The sequence below is a fragment of the Dipodomys merriami genome, unplaced genomic scaffold (assembly GCF_024711535.1).
Source record: "Dipodomys merriami isolate MVZ:Mamm:240054 unplaced genomic scaffold, mDipMer1.0.p SCAF_57, whole genome shotgun sequence".
Classification (NCBI taxonomy): domain Eukaryota; kingdom Metazoa; phylum Chordata; class Mammalia; order Rodentia; family Heteromyidae; genus Dipodomys; species Dipodomys merriami.
Genome location: NW_027206146.1, coordinates 5727795 through 5746944, shown reverse-complemented (window position 1 = coordinate 5746944; position 19150 = coordinate 5727795). Strand labels below are relative to the sequence as shown.

Genomic DNA, 19150 nt, shown 5'->3' with positions numbered 1-19150 from the left:
CCCTGCACAGGCTGGCCCTGAACTGTGATCCTCAGATTTAAGACTCCTTAATAGCTAGGATTACAAGCATCAGACACTGCACACAGGTTCAAACAAGTTTTTTGTTTCGTTTTGTTTTTTTGTTTTTTTCAGCTGAAGGCGAGCGCTCTAACACTTGAGCTACAGCGCCACTTCGGTTTTCTGGTGGTTTATTGACGATAGGAGTCTCATGAACTTTCCTGCCCAGGCTGGCTTTGAACTGTGATCCTCAGATCTCAGCCTCCGGAGTAGCTAGGATTACAGGCCTGAGCCACCAGCACCCGGCTATTCAAACAAGTTTTGATCTTCATTGACACCTATCAATTTTTTTTGGCCAGTCCTGGGGCTTGAACTCAGGGCCTGAGCACTGTTCCTGAGCCTCTCTGTATTCAAGGCTAGCGCTCTACCACTTGAGCCACAGCACCACATCCAGGTTTTTCTGTGTACGTGGTATTGAGAAATGGAACCCAAGGCTTCATGCATGCTAGACAAGCACTCTACCACTGAGCCAACTTAGAACTCACTAGAACCCAAGATTTTTAAAATTATTGTAAAGATGATATACAAGGGGCTAGGAAGGTGGCTCAGTGGTAGAGTGCTTGCCTTGCATGCATGAGGCCCTCGGTTCAATTCCTCAGCACCACCTAAGCAAAAAGAAAAAAAGCCGGAAGTGGCTCTGTGGCTCAAGTGGTAGAGGGCTAGCCTTGAGCTGAAGAGCTGAGGGACAGAGCCCAGGCCCAGAGTTCAGGCCCTACAACCGGACCGCCCCCCCCACAAAAAAAAAGATGATATACAAAATGAACTCCAGGAAATGGAAAAAGAAGTTTATCCTTTATTGCTGTTTTGGTTTTCTTTTTCTTTTTTGCTGAGTCCGGAGGGTAGAAGTGGGTTATCTGATTTTCAGGTTGGACTTCCCAAACTGTCACAACTCTGCTCTAAACCCTGTCCCAAAACCCACCCCCTGCTCAATACCTGTGACTCCAGTCACAGAGGACAGCCCCTCCCCAGCCGTGGCCCCTGTGCAGTGAAGGGACCCACTCTGGATAATGAAGGTGACTGCCATATCTCCAGTGTGAAAGGGACTGTTGTCTGTCCAGGCAGAAGCTGTCCCACAAGCCTGGGCACCAAGCTGACCCATGATGTAACACAAGAAGAAGAAATCTTTGCTGCATTCAGGCTACTGATTCTGGGAGGAAATATTTGTTACTGCAGCTTAGTCCAGCCTTGTCCTGGCTGACACTCTTCATAGTAGAGCCAGAAATGAGAAAGTCCCAAAACAGATCAGTGGATGGAAAGAAGGATAGATGGCTGAAAGAAGGATACAAGGAAGGAAGAAAGGAAGTAGGCAGGGAGGGAGGGAGGGAGGGAGGGAAGGAGGGAGGGAGGGAGGAAAGAAGATGGAAAATGGATGGATGAATGGAAGGATGGATGGAAGGAGAATACAAGGATTAATGGAAGGAATGATGGATGGATGGTGGATGGATAGATAGATGAATGGATGGATGGATGGAATGGTACATGGATATATGGATGAGTGAATGGATGGATGGGTGGATAGACGGATGGAATAATGAATGAATGGAAGGTTGTTTAGATACAAGGATGGGTGGGTGGATGGATGGATGGATGGAATGAGTAGAATATATGAATGGAAGGAAGGATGGATGAGTGGATGGACAGATGGATGGATGGGTGGGTAGATGGGTGGAAGGAGGATGGATGGATGGATAGGTGAATGGATAAGTGAATAAATGGATGGAAGGGTAGATAGATGAGTGGATGGATAGATGGTTGGATAGAAGGATGGATGAGTAGATAGATGGATGGATGGATGGAAGGGTGGATGGATGGAAGAAAAGTTGATGGATGGATGGATGGATGGGTGAATGGATAAGTGGATGAATGGATGGAAGGGTGAATAGATGAGTGGATGGATAGATGGATTGAAGGATGGATGAGTAGATAGATGATGGATGGATGGAAGGGTAGATGGATGGAAACAGAAGGGTCACAATTGTTTCTTGAGCTGGAGGTAAAAGCTGTGACCCTGTCTGTGTTAAGCTCACTCTCACACCATAACCAGGCTGGGGTGACGTCAAGCTCTGACCTTTATTTCCCACAATCACAGCTCATCTGCTCAGTGCTGGGGATCTTAGGGTTGCATTGAGGAATGAGGAGGCGGAGACACAGAGATACACAAGACACAGGCCTAGGGAGAAGGCTTGGAGAGGGACCTAGCTACTGGGAGGTAGAACCAGTGGTGGGACATGGGCTTAGGGCTGGAGACACCAAGACAGGATGACGAAGGAGCAGAGCCACGGAGGCTGGGGCTGGGAGAGCATGGGAGGTGGGGGTGGCACTGGTCCCAGGGCACAGGCTCAGAGAAGACTCAGAGACGTCCGCAAAGAGCCGGGCTCCCTACTCATCCTCCCGTGAGTCTTTGCTGGTGGTGGAGCTAGGCGGGATGCTGGAGGACTGGCCTTTGGCAGAAGCCAGGCCTCCACTCACATCTGACCCAGTGATGGTGCCTGCTTGGCCTCTGCTGGAGTCCATGTATCCCGTGGAGCCCAGGTAGCTGCTAGAGCTGCCGGCTCTGAAGGTACCATGGCCTCCACTGGAGCCGGGGGTCCCGCTGGTATTGGGGGACCCCGGAATGCCAAATGTGACATGACCACCGGAGCTGGTGCCCCTGGCTTTGCTGGCCCTGTGGCTCAGGATAGACCCAGGGATCACATCGGACTTTCTGGCCCCTCCCAGGCCGGGGACTTGGTTGGAACCCCGGTTGCTGGAAAAAGACAGGCTGGGGACACTGGTCACCATCCGCTCGGCCTCAGCCAGCTGGTTCTGCTCCTGCGCCTGCTCCTGCAGCTCCACCTGGGGGACAGGGGCCAGTTAGGGTCCCAAAGACACCCCAGGGCCTTGTCTCACCACCACCCCCACACCTCCCATCACCTTCAGCCCCCGTCCTCACCGCCTTCACCACTTGGCTAAGCAACTCCTCTCTGCTCATTGGATAGTCATCTTTGGCCATGAAGCCGGGGAGGTCCTCCCTTAGGGTACAGAGCCAGGCATCAAAGTGAGCCCCAAAAGCCAGCCACCCCCATCTGCCATAGTTTGGGAGTATTATGTATGGCCTTCTCCCCAGCGCCCCAACTCCTCACACAGGCCACTAGAGGGCGGACTTCTGGATGCCTGGAAGCACCCACCTGGTCTCCCTCAAAAATCAAGGCCCCACCCCACCTCCCATCTTCTCCCTCACATCCTCTCCACATGTGTCCTCTGCCCCCCATGGAGCAGCCTCCCTTCCTCCCCCAACCCCCAGCCCCGGGGGCCCTGGGCCTCACAGGTTGTCCAGGGTCTGCAGTGGCACCGCCTTCTTTGGAACATCCTCTTGGCTCTGGCCCAGGGCCAGGAGGGCGGCGTCAGCCAAGGAGGTGTGGCTCTAAGGATGGTGGGGGCCCCATTAGCGGAGGCTCTGCCCCCCCAGCCTGGCCCTAGGGCCTCGGGCCTCCACCCCACGCACCTGGGACTCCAGGAAGGCTTGCACAGTCAGCAGGTCCACCAGGCGCTTTTCGATGATGCCCAGGTAGACGATGAGCTCCCGGTCCCGCATGTTCCGCACCCCCAGGCGGTCGTCGATGGAGCTGCTGTCGCAGTGCGCCTTGATGAGGAGGAGCCGGATGTCTGGGGCCAGACAGGGAACTTGCTGTCAGGGACCCAGCCCTGCGTACTAGATGCCAGCCCTGCTCACCACCCACCACCCATCAAAGACTGAGCTGTACTAGGCAGATGGTGCCATTCACTGACCTCATGGTTCGGGGCTCATGGTCCAGGGAAGGGGGACCCTTGGGTAGGGAGGAACAAAGGAAACAGGCAGCAGCTTGGTGAAGGACTTCAGTTACAACCAAGCCAGATTTCAGCCCAACTTAGCAACCCGCTACAACAGGGACTAATAAGTGTGTGTGTGTGTGTGTGTGTGTGTGTGTGTGTGTGTGTGTGTGTGTGTGTGTGTGTGTGTGTGTGTGTGTGTGTGTGTGTGTGTGTGTGTGTGTGTGTGTGTGTGTGTGTGTGTGTGTGTGTGTGTGTGTTGAACTCTGGGCCTGGGCACTGTCTCTGAGCATTCCAGCTCAAGGCGAACACTCTACCACTGGAGCCACAGCGCCACCTCCGGTTTTCTGGTGATTCACTGGACTTTCCTGCCTGGGCTGGCTTTGAACCTGGATCCTCAGAATCCTCAGATCTCAGCCTCCTGAGTAGCTAGGATTACAGATGTGACCTGGCTCAAAGGATTCTTACAACAGTTGTCCTTTTAACAGAACAACTGGGTTGGGGGGGGGGAGAACACCCATTGAACAGGAAACTCAGAGTTCCACATGGCCAACAATGGCCATTGAGAAGTACCACACACCCGCACACTGATGGTGAACTAAGGGTGCGCTGGAATGCTCAGACACTGAGAGGTATGATAAAATACAGCCAGTCTGGAGTTGTTACACAGTCAGTCCTAGCTCAGCATGTACCAGGCCTGTGAGCAGAGGTAAGGCCTTTCAGCACAGCTCAAGGGGTAGAGAGGCTGCTGAACAAGTGGGAAACACTCAGTTCCCACCCCAGTACTGAAGAAAAGTGATATGGATGATGATGTTGGAAATATAGATAAGATGCATGATGGACAGACTGATGGAGAATAGATGAATGATGGATGGATGATAGATATATGGATGTATAGATGGATAATGAATGGATGAAGGATGGATAATGGATGGACATACAGATGGATGGATGGATGGATGGATGGATGGATGGATAATGGACATGGACAGACAGATGGATGGAGGGTGTATAATGGATGGATGATGGATGATAGAAAGATGGACAGGTGGACTCCAGAGAGCCACGCAGATGCCTGGATGGACTGAGAAGCAAGTGCCCACACAGCCCTCAACTATCTCCAAGTGGTCAGTAGCAGTCACTCACCACCCTTGAGCTTTTCAAGCATTCCCCGAAGGTCCCTAAAGTGCATTTCCAGCTGCAGGGATTCTGCCCGCACCTTGTCCACACGCTGCTGCAGGGCTGTGTGCTGTTGCTCCTGCAGTTGCTGCCGGCTTTCTACATTGCCACGTTCCAAGACCAGGGCCTCCTTCAACTAAGGGCGGTTAGGCAAGGGGGAGCTGAAGGCTAGGCCCTGATAGGGGGGCCTGGGTGCTGGGAGAGGCAGAGGCAGGAGGAGGCAAGCAGAGGGGGTGGAGGGAATGGCAGGCCTCACCCACCTCCTTGATCTCTTCTTGGAGATGCTGCAGCTCCGAGTTCTGCTCGTTGATGAAGTTAAACTCGGCGAAGTTCCGTTCCTCCGCTGGAGGAGTCGGGACAGGCCAGGCCCAAGGATGGAGAAGGAAGACAGTGAGAGAGCCCCAAGGGCCAAGGAGATGTTCACAAAGACCCACGGCGACCGAGGCAGAGAAACAAATGGAGGGACAGAGAGATGGGGGGGGCAGAAAAAAAAGCCACAGAGACCCAGAGAGGAAAGACGGAACCAAGAACCCCAAGAAACAAAGAGGAAAGGAAGGTGGGGGGCAGGATGTGGAGGAGGGGGGTGGAGATCCAGGGGGAAGGAGGACAGAGGGGGAGGAACCAGGACGGCAGACAGGGTCCCCTGGGATGGGGACATGGGGATCCCCGGGCCAATAGTGGCCCCGCCCCCCGGCCCAGCCCGCCCAGGGGCCGCCCTCTTCCTGCCCGGCTCACTCTCCAGGTACTTCTCCACCAGCTGATCAGGGTCGCTCTGGCCGGTCAGCTGCGACAGTTTATTCAGGGCGTCCTCGTAGCGCAGCACCAGCTTCTCTTGGGAGGTTTTCCGCAGTCCTTCGGCCACTTCCCGGGCTGGGGGAGGACCCGGAGATGCAGCAGGTGCCGGGGGAGCGGGATGGGGGGCTCCCGCAGCTCTCCTGCAGCACCTGCTGCCCACCCCCAGCAGCCCTGCCCAGCTCGACTCCCTCCACCACCAGCACTCCATTGGTTGCCAGGCCCCGCCCTTTCCTGTCCTCCACCCTCCCTTCCTGTTAGGCTCCGCCCCCACGCCAGGCTCCGCCCTCTCTCCTCTCATGCTCCGCCCTCCCCTCCCAGGCTCCACCCCTTCCCCTGCCACTGGTGAGGCCCCGCCCCCGCCTGACAGCCCCGCCCTCTTCTGTCCTCCACCCTTCCCTTCATTCACTAGGCTCCGCCTGCCTGGCTCCGCCCTCCAAACCAGGCTCCGCCCTCTCTTGCCATGCCCCGCCCTCCTCGTCGAGGCTCCACCCCTTCCCCGGCCTGGTAAGGCCCCGCCCTCCCACCCACCCGTATCCAACCAGTTGGCGGCTCACCTCTCTGTTCCTGCTTCTGCACCACGTCGGGATCCGGCTGCCGCTCATTGTTCTTGAGCTTGAGGAAGCGGTGCAGCTGCTCCAGGTGCGATATCTGCCGCCGCAGGATCTGCGCCTCCGTCTCGTTCTGGGCCACCTCCTTCTCCGCGCGCTCCCGCAGCATGCCCATCTTGGTCTTAGCCTCCTCCCTGCGCCGGGGATCCGAGGCTCAGCTGGGGTCCACCGGACCCTGAGCTCCAATTAACCAGCCAAACGCCGGGAGTGGAAGTGTGGCTCGAGTGGTAGAGCACCAGCCTTGAGCGATAAAACCAAGTGAGAGCAGGGAGCTCTGAATTCAAGCCCAGTATTGGCACATACAGTAAAAGGCGTTGCTTTACGAGCTGGGTCATTAGTGGGAAGAGAGTGGAGGGCACATGGCAGAACACAAGACCAGGATGTGAATCCCGAGTCTTCCTCCTTCTGATACTGAAAAGGATTGTCCTTGAGTCCTCCAAGCCTGTGGCTTGGGCCCTACCTGACGGAGTAGGCCGAGGTGGAGGAGACGATGAGGGCGCTGACCATCTGCCTGAGGAGGTGGATCTCCTGTCAGGGAGGAAGACGGAGTAAGTGCTGCACCCCCACAACCGCATGGCTCCCACTGACTCTTTCCTTTAGGTCCCACTTCCCTGCTTAAAAGTGGAAGTCCTGACAGGTGTGGCAGTACACACCTGTAATCCCAGCTACTCAAAGAGGTGGAGGTGTGAGGCAGGCTAGGGCAAAAGCACAAGACCCTGTGTGGAAAACAAACTATAGCAAAAGTTAGGGGCATGGCTTGGGTGGTAAAGCACCTGTCTAGCAAGCTCAAGGCCAAGTTTCAAACCCAAGTACAGCAAGAGGAAGAGGAAGAGGAGGAGGAGGAGGGGGAGGAAGAGAAAGGAGGAGGAGGAGAAGAGAATGAAAAGATCAAGGAAGATAGAACGATGCTGAATTGGAATTCAATACCAACAGTAAATGATGGTTTCTATTTCAATCTATTCATGGGTTTCCTAGGTCTCTCTGGAGGAAGTCCCAATGCTATGACACAGCAGTAGCAGGAAGGGCTCTAGGGGGTTGGATCTTAATTTCCCAGCACCTACTCCCCACTACAGCAAAACAAGAGTCCCTAGGGAAGTGGCTAATTGTAGGGCTGGAACTGAGCAAGCCCACGATAGCCAGGACACAAAGTGCTCAAAAGAAGAAAAGAAAAATGCAGGCCTGTGCAGAGGGCCGAGTGAGCCCAAACAGCGGGCCCAAGAGCCAAAGGTGGGATGATTTGAACACAGCACTGAGTGGTTTATTTGGAATAAAATAAGAATCCCAAGTGCTCATGGACAGCACTCAAATCTGCATAAGGAGATGAGAGGGTGGACAAGTCACCACTCTGCTGTGACTGTCACAGTGCAAACGATTCTGGCCAGAAGCACTAACGGATGGGACAGAGATGGTATAGTTACACAGCCCAGGAGAACCTCCCTGCATTAGCACCACCATGCCTGGCTTCCAAACGATCAACTTTGTGATGAAAGCTGATGTCACTAGAGACAAAGTGACATCAGAAGCCTGCTGCTGAGAAACTCACAAAGACACTGGGCACGCAGGAGAGGGAGGGAGAACAGTCCAGCCCACACAGAGGGACTTCCTGCAAACCACCCTCTGTGTGATTCCAAAATGCCAAGGTCACAGAGACAAATTGCCAGGCCCCATTCCAGGCAAACACAGCCAGGACGATTGCAATCTGGGGTCCTGGACTGGATCCTGGAGCAGGAAAATCTAATTAGCCACGAAGGATGTTATTGGGACCGTGAGTGGAATGGAAGTGGGAACTGTTTAGAATTGTGACAGTGTCTCTCAAGCTTAGCTAGTAAGCTCGACACCCTGAGTCCAATTCCTAGGACTGCCGGAAAAAGTAATGATCGATGGAAAAAGCCAGGTGTGGTGGTGTCCCTCCTATAATACCAGCATTTAGGAGGCTGAGACCAGAGGATCCTGAGAGAGGGGAAAGATGGGGAGTGGCTTTTCAGTGACCTTTGAAAGTAACTAAGATTCCCCAACAGCCAGATCTAAGCAACCTCCCTTGCTCATTGATTGTCCTGGCTGACAACACTCAACGTGACCCCCAATGCTTTCTTATGTTGCCCTGCAGCCCTGGACAATTCACTAGTTGTGGAGCACAATGGAGGGGAGGAGGCATGGGGAGGACCGATGGGCCCTGCTCTCCTGCTCACCTTCTTCAACTTCCGGTCCATGTTCAGATAGCGGGCCCTCTCGATGCGCAGCAGGTTCAGCTCCTCCCGCAGGGTTGCATTCTTCATCAGGTGGATGTCAAAGTGACAGGTGACCTGAGGGGGGGGGAGATGAAGAAGAAGCTAGAAACTGCCCTGTTCCCACTCTAGGGACCCTGGGAGCTAGCAGCACCCCCCAGTCTCCTTTTCCCCCAACTCCCACAGTCCTCTGACCCCATTCTCCCCTCAGTTCTCCATCACATCCTGTACTCAGTTCACACACGGAACACCTGTGCACACTCAGAGGCCTCCCATAGCTCACCCTGTCCAGCTGGTCTTCCAGAATTTTGATCCTGCGTCGCATCTTGACCTTATAGTCCAGGATGAATCCCGGGGCCATCACCTCCTTACTCTGGGTGAGTAGGTGAACCTCCCACTCTCGGATCTGGAAGGAAATAGAAAGATCTATCTTAGCTCCTCTCTGGACCATCAGCCCCCTTTTCACAGATAAACAAAGGGACATGGTGGAGTGACAGAGGCCTGTCCAGCATGCACTAGACTCAGAATGGCAGCCAGGTGCCTGTAAGGCATGCTTGTAATCCTGGCTACTCAAGAGGCTGAGAGCTGAACTCCACAGATCAAAACCAGTGAAGTTAAATCTATGAGTCTCTTATCCCCAGCTAACTAACAAAATGTTAGACCTGGAGCTATGGCTCAAGTGGTTGAGCACCAGCCTTGAATGAAAAAGCTTAGGGCCAAAGTTCAGAGTTCAAGCCTCAGGACTGGCAAAAACAAAATAAACAACGACCCTGGGTTGTGTCCCCAGCATCTCAAAAACTAAAATGAAGAAACTAGAACCCAGAAAATTGAAGAAGTAAATCGGGGCATTTTTTTTCAGATGAGGATGTTGAGATATGGGAAGTTTGCTCCATCGCCCCACCTTCTTGTCCAGGGCCTTGGTCTGCTCCTGCAGGTCCTCCAACTCGGCCAGCACCTGAGTCCTGCATTTTAGCAGGCGGTCCATGTCCTCCAGCCGCTGGCTGTCACCCAGCCGCTTCACCTGGCTCTGAGCCACGCTGATCTGCACCTGCAGTTTGGCCCGTAATTCTTCCAAGTGTTGGATCTCCTCGCTGCCCAAGCAGAGAAAGGTAGCAGAGCTCAGCCTGGCTGAAAGTCCCGGCCCTGGCCTTCACCTGCCCTCTCCCCCCGCCCCCCCCAGAAGTCTGGGCTCACAGCTGCTTGTTGATGCGTTGATGGACTTCTTTGCTGTAGGCCCGCCTTTCCCCCTCCATCACTTTGCACTGTCGTTGAAGTCTGCTCAGCTCCCATTCCACTGCGGGGCAAGCCGGGCCAGACACTCACTCACGACTCAGGGCCACCAGCCCCTTCCTTCCCTTTCGGGTGCTGCTAGTGCCCAGCCAGCCTCCTGTCCCCTCCAGGTCGGCATCGCAGCTCGGCTCTCCCAACTGCTTCTCCCATCGTGAGTTCCAGCACAGGCAGGGCACGTTCCTGTTTCCCTCCACGAGAGGGCGCGCCCTGGACGGCTTGGGCAGGCGCCTGCTCCCTCCGTCCCCGCCCACTCCCCGGCCCGGGGGGGAGGGGGGGGCCCCGGAACCCACCCCCCACCACCACCACCGGGGCGCTCCCCTCCCCAGCTCCGCACAGAAACTGAGGCCCTGGAAGGCCGGCGTGCGTGGAAGGGAGCATGGATGGCTTCCTCACCCAGTCCTTCCAGGAAGACGTCGCTGCCCTCCTCGGAGCGCACGCTCCGCGCGGAGAGACCCATGGGCATCTTGGCCAAGGAGAAGGGGGCCCCTGTTCCAGGACGCGGGAGGGTTTAGAGATGCGAAGGGAGTGGGGTTCGGGGAGGGGGGCGGGGGTAGTCATTTAAAGAAAGAGGCCCTCCCTGAGACAGGATGCCTGCCAGCGGCTGGAGGAACCACCTCGGACCTCAGAGCCCTGGACCGGCTCTTGTATCTCGGGGGCGGGGGGGGGGGGGAAGTGGGGGAAACTGCTTGGTCACAGGGAAGTGGTGGGGTAGAGCTGCGAGGCCCCTGCCCTACCTGCTGACCGGCCCACCGGACTCCCCGCCACTGTTGTGGTCTGGTTTCCAGGGAATCAGGGACCAATGAGGACAAAGACAGTGGCCGGGGAGGGGCCAGGGCACGGAGGGGAGGGACAGAAGGGAGGGCGGGGAGACCCAACAGGGAGACACTGGGGAGGGGGGCGGGGATTTGGGGGTGGCTGGGGCGGTCTGGGAAGGTGGGATTGGAAGGGAAATAGGGGCAGACCATCAGGGGGCGGAGCTTCGGGGCTGCGGAGGTGGGACACCTGCACCTACAGCTCCCGGAGCCCGCGAGGGGAGAGAGTAAATTGTCTGGAGGGGAGGGGCCAGGGACCTGCAAAGGGCGGGACAAGGGAAAACCCCGAGTACTGAGCGGCTGAGTGTGAGGGCGGGGCCAGAAGCGTGAAGGGGGGGGCCTAGGCGTGGAGAGGGGAGGTGCCAGGGAGCCGTGTGGGCAGGACTCTGGCACTATAAGGGGCGGGGCCGTGGGAGTGGCAGGAGGGGGGAACTCGCCAAGGTGTTGATGGATTGGTGTGGGCGGGGCAAGGGTGGGACTCTGGTACTGTAAAGGGCGGTCCCGTGGGGACCGGGAGGAGGGAGGAGCCAGGGATCTGTGTGGGCGGGGCTGTGGGACTGTTAGGGGCGTGGCGGTGAGAATAGCAAGGGCAAGGGCCAGGGACCCGTATGGGGCGAGGGCGGGGCTCTGGTATGGTAAACGATGAGGCGTGGGGTGACCTGTGGAGGGGGGGTGGAGGCGGAGCCAGAAAGGCAAGGGGAGGGGCTCGGGCACCACAGAGGGTGGGGCTTTGGGGAGTTTGGCGCGTACCTTAGCGGGCGTGGTTTTCTTCTGGGGCGTGGTTACAATAGAGGGCGTGGTTTTCTTCTGGGGCGTGGTTACAATACCAGGGGTCTGGAGACCGCACCTGGCTGCAATGACAAGAGTGAGGGACGGACTACTATGGGGTGCTCCAGGCGGCCTGTAGGAGGCCGGGTGTCTTCGTATGGGGAGCCCGGCCCTGTGAGCAGCGGTCTGCGAGTTTGTGGGAAGAAAAGTCAGGAACTGAAAGTGCCTGGAGGAAAACGTCTAGAAAAACCGTTTGTTGTTTTTAGGAGATAATTCCTTAGGAAGGAGGCGGGAATTGGAGACAGCGCTCACCGCAGCCTGAAGGCCTCGAAGAGACCTACCACGCATGCGCGGCCAACGGCCTGCAACAGGCTGCCAACAGCGCCCGGGCCCTGAGAACGGGAGGGGCGTGGCCTGTTCCGCGCGCTGCTGCCTACGTGGCCACGCCCTCTGCCGCCACGCTCCTCCCTGAGAGCCACGCCCCTTCGCGGCCTGTGGCTGCCCACGTGGGGCTTCCCGGGGCGGGCGGTGGGCGCCGCTCCCTGCAGGCTGGGTGTGCCCGACGCCTGCGGTTTCCTGTGGGAGGAAGCGGCCCGCGGACGCTCAGCTCAGCTCCATTCCTCTGAGGCCCGAGAAGGGGAGATCCCCACTACCGCCCTCGCGTCCCTGACTTTCCCCCACTGCCCTTCCATGGAGCCCCCAACAGTCGGGGTCCCCTCCCTCGCAGGAACCCCCCCCCCAAAAAAATCCCGTGATCCAGCTGGGGGAACCGTGCTGGTGGGGCGACACTGTTGTTCCCAGCCTCATTTCCATCTCCTTGCCTGGGTGCAGCTCCCCCACCAGCAATCGATCACGTGATACCATGCCCCAGACCCAAGAATGGGGTTCAGGATCCCAGTCCTCTGGGCTTCCCAGGAATTGAAGGTTTGGTCCTCACCCCTCTTTCCCCAGCGACCTCAGTTTAGATTCCAAATGTTTAGATTCCGATAGATCCAAGAATGTATCCTTCTCCCCAACTTTTAGAGATATTGGATCAAGGTTCCCCTGAATTTACGAAAGGCCTGGATGGCCCACATACAAAGGTGGGGGGAGGGATCCCCTGTATATAAAGGTCTACATGAAGAACTAAGCTCTAAACCAGATACCAGTGGCTCACACCTGTAATCCTAAACTACTCGGAGGCTGAGATCTGAGGATCGCGGTTGGAAGCCAGCCAGGATGGGAAAGTCCATGAGACTCCAATCTCCAATTTATCACCAAAAAAAAAAAACCTGGAAGTGGAGCTGTGGCTCAAGGAGTAAAGCACCAGCTTTGAGTGATAAAGGTAAAGGACAGCACCCTGGTATTAAGTTCAAGCCTCCGTGCCGGCACAAATAAACAAACAAATAAATACACTATGATGCACTTACAATTATAGTATCCTCATTTTACTGATGAGGAGACTTAGGTGTGGCAGGGTTTTTAGGAAATTGTCCAAAACCACGCAGTTAATGGATTTGAATCCAAAAGAGCTTGGATTTCAATCTTACTGACCTAGCCCTAAAGACTGCTATGTAAGTACCCCCCATGTGACCCCAGACACTGAATTGTTCATCCCTCACCTCCACAGAGACCCCCCCACCCCACCTCACCCAGCTGACAAATCCTCCCCAATCAAACTCTGACTCCATTCCACATCCCATCACCCACTTCCTTAGCTCTCAATTACCAGGAACCCTGATCTTCTTCCTTCAGAAAACTCAGGTGGATAGTAGTCCTGACTCCCACACACCCTAACTCAAAATTAATCCTGAGAGTTAACATTAAACCCCAGGTACTACACAGCTATAAGATTCTCCCAAAGCAGCTGGGTGCTGGTGGCTCACACCTGTAATCCTAGCTGCTCAGGAGGCTGAGATCTAAGGATCAGGATTCAAAGCCAGCCCAGGCAGGAAAGTTCACGATACTCTTATTTCCACTTAACCACCAGAAAACCAGATGTGGTTCTGTGGCTCAAAATGATAGAGCTCTAGCCTTGCAAAAAAAAAAAAAAAAAAGCTCAGGGACAGTGCCCAAGTCCTGAGTTCAAGCCCCATGACTAACAAAAATAAAAAGTTAAAAAAAAAAAAAAAAAGGTTTCTCCCATGTTTTCCCTTGGCACTTAGAATAAAATCCAAACTCCTCCCATATTCTTCAAGGACACCCTTTGATTCCCCCCCCCTCCGGAACTCTCTCCTGCTCCCTAAACACCAGCCACACTGGCCCTCTGTCTGCTCCCCAAACAACAAGGTCTTGTTCTCAACTGTCTCGCACATCCTCTTCTCCCCAGCACCCAAGTGGCTCTGGTTCTCAGGTGCCACCCCCTCCAAGAGGCCCTCCCTGATTACTCCGGTTCCATTAGCTCCTTCGCTAACTCTGATTTCTTCATAGACAGTATATGCCCAGCATTATTACACCCACTGTACAGATTAGGAAACTGAGGCCCAGAGAAGCCAAGGAAAATGGTCCAAAATCACTTGGCCAGGAAATGGTGATACTGGCATTCTCCATCTCCATCTCTTGCCCTCTTTGGGGGTTTCACACTTTTCCTCCCATCCTCTGCCCCCCTCTTCCCCCCCCCAGCCTCCTGCCCCCTATCCCAAACTCCTTCGTGGAAAACAGATACCCAGTCCCCAGGAGGAGACCCAGAGATTGGGGGAGGAGGGAGGCCTGGGGGGGGGCCAGCCCAAGAAGAGGACCCTCCTGCCTTTAGTGTCTGCCAGAACTTCTCTTCTCCACCCTGGGAGGCAGCCCCAGAAGATGCTTGTCTGGGGGCCACTGGGTGGGGACCGGAGAGAATGAGGAACCAGCCAGTCCTCCTACTGGGCCCTCCTACTGGCTGCAGAGCTCCCCTGGGCGTGTGTGTATAAAAGCTTCAGTATATATTCAGAGAAGCAGAGAAAGAAGCCCCGAGGAGCAAAAGAAGAGAGAGAGAAAGGGAAAGGAGCGGGAGGGAGAAGGAGGGGAGAGAAAGGCAGCGGAGGAGGAGGCGGGGGCCGGAGGGAGGAGGAGAAAGGCGGGGCAGGAGGCCCTGGTGGAGGGAAGAGACTCCAACTCTTGACTTTTCTCCCCCTGCTGCTCTCGGTAAGTTTCCGATCCGTTATTTGGGCTGGGATTTCTTTCTTTCCTCGCACAGTCCAGCAGTAGTTAAAGGACACCCCCAGACTGGGAAAGATCCCCTCTTCTTGCCCGCTTCCCCACTCCAGCCCTGTAAAACTTCTAGAAATTGTAGTAGTCATCTCTGAACCCTGAGCGTGTGGGGATACAGGAAAGGGTGGATCCAGCGAGAAGGTGGAGGGTCCCAGCGGAGCTCCCCCACACCCACAGGCAAGCTGCCCATCCATGCCTTCCTTGGCACCCCCGAGATCGGGGAAGGAGGAGAAGGCACCTCCAGACCCAGGAAGCTCCCTGCTGGGTTTCTGCTCAGGCCTCCTTTGCCCACCCAGTTTCGTCCATCCATTCTCCCAACTGTCCAGAAGGCACCGGTCAGGCGGCAGGGTGGGGTGCGGCCCTCGTGGATGGAGCCTGGGGCTGGGGTTTCCCTCGTCCTCCAAGGCAGGGGGCCGGGCAGATGACTCATCCCATGACTCACCCAGCCCCCCCCTCCCCGCCAGGGGGGGCTGGGTGAGTCAAGGATGCCCGCAGCTGGGGGCAGCTCCTAGCTCCCGATCAGCTGGCCAGGGTGACTCCAGAAAGAGGGAAATGAGGAGACCCTGGCCACTCATCCAGCACCTAGGAGCTGAGCTCATTCAACATCCCGCCCTGAGGAAAATAGACTCCGGCCTCCTCCCTCAGACACAGGGGTCCCCTACCCCAGCCCTCCCCCCTCAGACACAGAGGTCCCACTCCCCAGCCCTCCTCCTGGCCCCAGCACTCCTCCATTATGTCCCAGTACCCAGCAGGCTAGTGTCTTGATCACCCATATCCTGAACTCCTCCCCAGGCTCCCATCGCAGCCATGTCACTGCTCCTGCTGGTGGTCTCAGCACTTCACATCCTCATCCTCATCTTGCTGTTTGTGGCCACTTTGGACAAGGTAAACCTTCTAGGGGGTTGAAGCCCCCACCTCTCCTGCAGACTCTAGCCTCTCGTTTAGATCCTCCTCACCTCTACCTGAGATAAGGAGCCTATCCTCTGGCCCTTCCCATTCCCTACTAAGTCTTTGCCCTTCCCAGCTCCACTCCCCCCACAACTCTTCCTACAGTCCCCCTGGACCCCCACCCCCTCTTCCTAACATTGCTTGTCTGTCTGTCCATCCAGTCCTGGTGGACACTCCCCGGGAAGGAATCCCTGAATCTTTGGTACGACTGCACTTGGAATAATGACACCAGAACCTGGGCCTGCAGTAACGTCAGCGAGAACGGTGAGGGCTCAGCGGTGGGAGGGTGGTCTGCAAAGGGTGGTCTGCCGTATAGCTGGTTATGTAGGGCCTCTGCCTAATCCTAGATTGAGTGGGTGGGGCTGATGGGAGCTGTTGAGTGTGTGATCGTGAGGGGCAATTGCCTCTGTTCTCAAGGGAACGGCTCAGACCCACCCACCCACCCCTTTCCACTAGTTATTTATTTTATTTTTACTTTTTTGGTGCCAGACTTGGGACTTGAACCCAGGGGCTGGGTGCTGTCCCTGAGCTTTTGTGCTCCACAATAGCTATTGCTCTACCACTGGAGCTACAGCTTCACTTAGGAATTTTTTGATGACTAAATGGAGGTGAGAGTCTCACCGACTTTTCCTGCCTGGGCTGGCTTGGAACTCTGATCCTTAAATCTCAGCCTCCTGGGTGGCTAGGATTACACACCGGAGCACCTGCACCCAATTTAAGCCATAGGTTTTAAGACTGAGGAGAAAGCCACACCCCCTCCTGAATTCAAAGATTGCGCTTCCAAAGTTGTGATTGGAGCTGGTGTTCCCAATGGGGTGTGACTCCAATTCATTACAGTTCTAAGTGGGCGGGACCAAAACCATTATTAAGGTTCTGATTAGGTAGGGCCAGACTTATCAGAGCCTGCTTCCTTCCAAAGATCTAAGTGGAAGAAAGTGGTGGGGGGGCAAGGGAGAGGCCTCAGCCCCAATTTTTGCAAGTGGCCTGGTCCCATTTCTATTTAGCATTGAATTGGAGGTAGCCATAAGCAAGAGAATAAAATGAAAAAGATCTATTCCTAGTGGATGTGTTTCATATTTGATTATGTAGAAAATCTTCAGAATCGCTGAAGCATACTGAGCATGGTGGCACATGTTTGTAACCCTAGTAAGCAAGAGGCTGAGACGGGGATTGCAAGTTGGAGGCCAGCTGACTAAAAACAAACGAAGGGACAGTATACAAAGCACCAATCACTAGAATTGAGCAAAGTCACAGAGGCTCAAGGTTTTGAAATACCTGAGCTTTTGTGATGGTAAAGGGGTGGTGAGGATGGGGGTGGGAGGAGGAGGAAAAGAAGGAAGGAAGGAAGGAAGGAAGGAAGGAAGGAAGGAAGGAAGGAAGGAAGGAAGGAAGGAAGGAAGGAAGGAAAGGGTTAACAAGTAGACCAGCTGGATGGGATCCACCATGAACTTCTGTTCCCATTTCCCCCTCCTCAGGCTGGCTGAAGGCTGTGCAGGTTCTCATGGTGCTTTCTCTCATCCTCTGCTGTCTGTCCTTCATCCTCTTCATGTTCCAACTCTACACCATGCGACGAGGAGGGCTCTTCTACGCCACTGGCCTCTGCCAGCTTTGTACAAGTAAGCTAGCATCCCTCCCTCCACACTGAGTGCCCAAAACACAGCACAATGCAGCATCCCCCACCCCCTTGTCCCTGGATTACCTCTCTGGCCCAGGGGACTGATGGGAGTTGTAGTTTTTGGTGACTTGGTGTCTCTGAATCGTGGGAGGATTTATAGCGTCTAAAAGCCAAAGCTGCAGGAACAGCAATGGGTAAATAATTTGGGTCCCAGGAATGAGGGAAACGCTAATGCATTCACCAGAAGGGAGTTCTGGATGTAATTTATATTGATACACTGCTATTTCTTTTTTCTTTTGTGACCATACTGGGGTTTGAACTCAGGGTTTGAACACTGTCCCTTAGCTTTTTCTGATCAAGGTTGGTGCTCTACCACTTGAACCACAGCTCCACTTTGAGCTTTTTGGTGGTTAATTGGAGATTAGAGTATCATGGACTGTCTTGTCCTGGTTGGGTTCAAACCCTGATCCTTAGTTCTTAGCCTTTTGAATAGGAGTTAAGTTTGTTTATTTATTTTGTCCATTGTGGGGCTTAAACTCAGGGCCTGGGCACTGGCCCTGAACTTTTTTGCTCAAGGCTAGCACTCTACCACACTTTAAGCCACAGATCCACTTCAGTTTTCAGGTGTTAAATTGGAGATAGATGAGCGGGGGAGGGAGAGAGAGATTTCGTTTCATGGGTGAATGGCTGTTTTGGTCTCATTTTATGGGTGAGGTAGTGGGACAGCTCCACAATGATGTGAATTAGAAAACTATTTCTCCAAGTGTGCAATGTAGCTGCTTTGCGGGCATCACGTGATGCCTGGTCCCTGTTTCTCTCACAGGTGTAGCTGTGTTTTCCGGGGCCCTGATCTATGTCATTCATGCTGAGGAGATCCTGGCCAAGCACCCACGTGGAGGCAGCTTCGGGTACTGCTTCGTCCTGGCCTGGGTGGCCTTCCCCCTGGCCCTGGTCAGCGGCATAGTCTACATCCACCTGCGGAAGCGGGAATGAGTTGCCCAGTCTTGCAGTCCCACCCACCCGGACACCCCATTCCCATCACCACCACCATCCCAAGCCTCCTCCAGAAAATAAAAGTGTTTTAACCACAGGGTGCTGACAATTCTTTCTTCCTTCCTTCTTAAGATCTGGACTGTGCATGCTCCTGGATGGGGTGGGGGAAGAGAGGGAGACAGCCCCCAGCCATCCCATTTCCCAAGCCCCAGCCCTTCCTTTCTAGAACACCAGAACCTCCACTCCAGCCTCCTCTTCCTGAGCCTCCTCTTCCTCTAGACTCTTGCTGAGTCTAGAGCTTGGGACACTGTTAGGCTTAGTTCTCAAACCCACTGGACATCTGCTCAGGTCTTAAACTCAGGTCTTAAACTCTCATTCTAAGATTCTGCATGCTTTCTGTTCTTTGTTTGGTCGGTCGTGGGGCTTGAACTTGGGCCTGAGCACTGTCCCTGAGCATTTTTGCTCAAGGCTAGCGTTATACCACTTTGAGCCACAGTGCCAATTCCAGTTTTTTGGTGGTTAATTGGAGATGAGTCTCACTGACTTTCCTGCCCAGGCTGGCTTGGAACCTCAATCCTCAGAACTCAGCCTCCTAACTAGCTAGGCTGACAGGCATGAGCCACCGGTGCCTGGAGCTTTCTGTTCTAAATTGTGTTTCTACCATCCTTTGAGCTCTCTTTCTGGGGAAAAAAAAAAAGTTTTTCTCTTGGAAACCAGCCTCTCTCTAGAACTCAACCCTTCCTCCCCACCCTCTGCCCAAGGCTGCTTCTAGCCCATAGGACACCTTAGCAAGAATAAGACTGAGCCATCTTAGTACTCAGTGGGGCACAGGCTGGGTTTCACAATCACCCACTGCCTGGCTGTGTACAGTTGTGCAGTGGACCATCTGTGCAACGGCACGTG

At 54.9% G+C, this 19150-nt stretch overlaps 2 protein-coding genes across 4 annotated transcripts; one reads left to right on the top strand and one right to left on the bottom strand.

Moving 5' to 3' along the window:
- Positions 1–1047: 1047 nt before the first annotated feature.
- Odad1 (outer dynein arm docking complex subunit 1) lies at positions 1048–11914 on the bottom strand. Of its 3 annotated transcripts, XM_070001057.1 has the most exons (16): positions 11836–11910; positions 11506–11606; positions 10337–10429; positions 9848–9947; positions 9555–9744; positions 8937–9059; positions 8618–8731; positions 6889–6956; positions 6375–6562; positions 5761–5895; positions 5286–5368; positions 4993–5161; positions 3542–3702; positions 3363–3460; positions 2990–3068; positions 1048–2892 (listed from the first exon to the last, which is right to left on the bottom strand). In XM_070001057.1, exons 3-16 carry the CDS (start codon positions 10404–10406, stop codon positions 2437–2439), a joined length of 2034 nt encoding a protein of 677 aa, XP_069857158.1. In that variant the 5' UTR covers positions 10407–10429; positions 11506–11606; positions 11836–11910; the 3' UTR covers positions 1048–2436. The 3 variants fall into 3 exon arrangements, with proteins under 3 accessions (XP_069857158.1, XP_069857157.1, XP_069857159.1); XM_070001056.1 differs by having other exon boundaries at positions 11506–11914; XM_070001058.1 differs by lacking the exons at positions 11506–11606; positions 11836–11910 and adding an exon at positions 10678–10725.
- A 2519-nt stretch (positions 11915–14433) lies between these two features.
- On the top strand, positions 14434–18344 carry Emp3 (epithelial membrane protein 3 (MAM blood group)). The gene is made up of 5 exons (XM_070000515.1): positions 14434–14625; positions 15484–15576; positions 15801–15903; positions 17115–17255; positions 18078–18344. Exons 2-5 carry the CDS (start codon positions 15499–15501, stop codon positions 18245–18247), a joined length of 492 nt encoding a protein of 163 aa, XP_069856616.1. The 5' UTR covers positions 14434–14625; positions 15484–15498; the 3' UTR covers positions 18248–18344.
- The last annotated feature ends 806 nt before the right edge of the window (positions 18345–19150 follow it).

Bases quoted from the DNA above. Each gene is read 5' to 3' on its own strand.
- Odad1 (XM_070001056.1), bottom strand. From the start codon at position 10,406: ATGCCCATGGGTCTCTCCGCGCGGAGCGTGCGCTCCGAGGAGGGCAGC. The intron at 6,563-6,888 runs GTAGGGCCCAAG...TCCCCGGCGCAG, and splicing joins ACCTCGGCCTACTCCGTCAG to GGAGGAGGCTAAGACCAAGA. The intron at 2,893-2,989 runs GTGAGGACGGGG...CCTGTCCCCCAG, and splicing joins TTAGCCAAGTGGTGAAGGCG to GTGGAGCTGCAGGAGCAGGC.
- Emp3 (XM_070000515.1), top strand. From the start codon at position 15,499: ATGTCACTGCTCCTGCTGGTGGTCTCAGCACTTCACATCCTCATCCTC. The intron at 15,577-15,800 runs GTAAACCTTCTA...CTGTCCATCCAG, and splicing joins TTGTGGCCACTTTGGACAAG to TCCTGGTGGACACTCCCCGG. The intron at 17,256-18,077 runs GTAAGCTAGCAT...TTTCTCTCACAG, and splicing joins CCTCTGCCAGCTTTGTACAA to GTGTAGCTGTGTTTTCCGGG.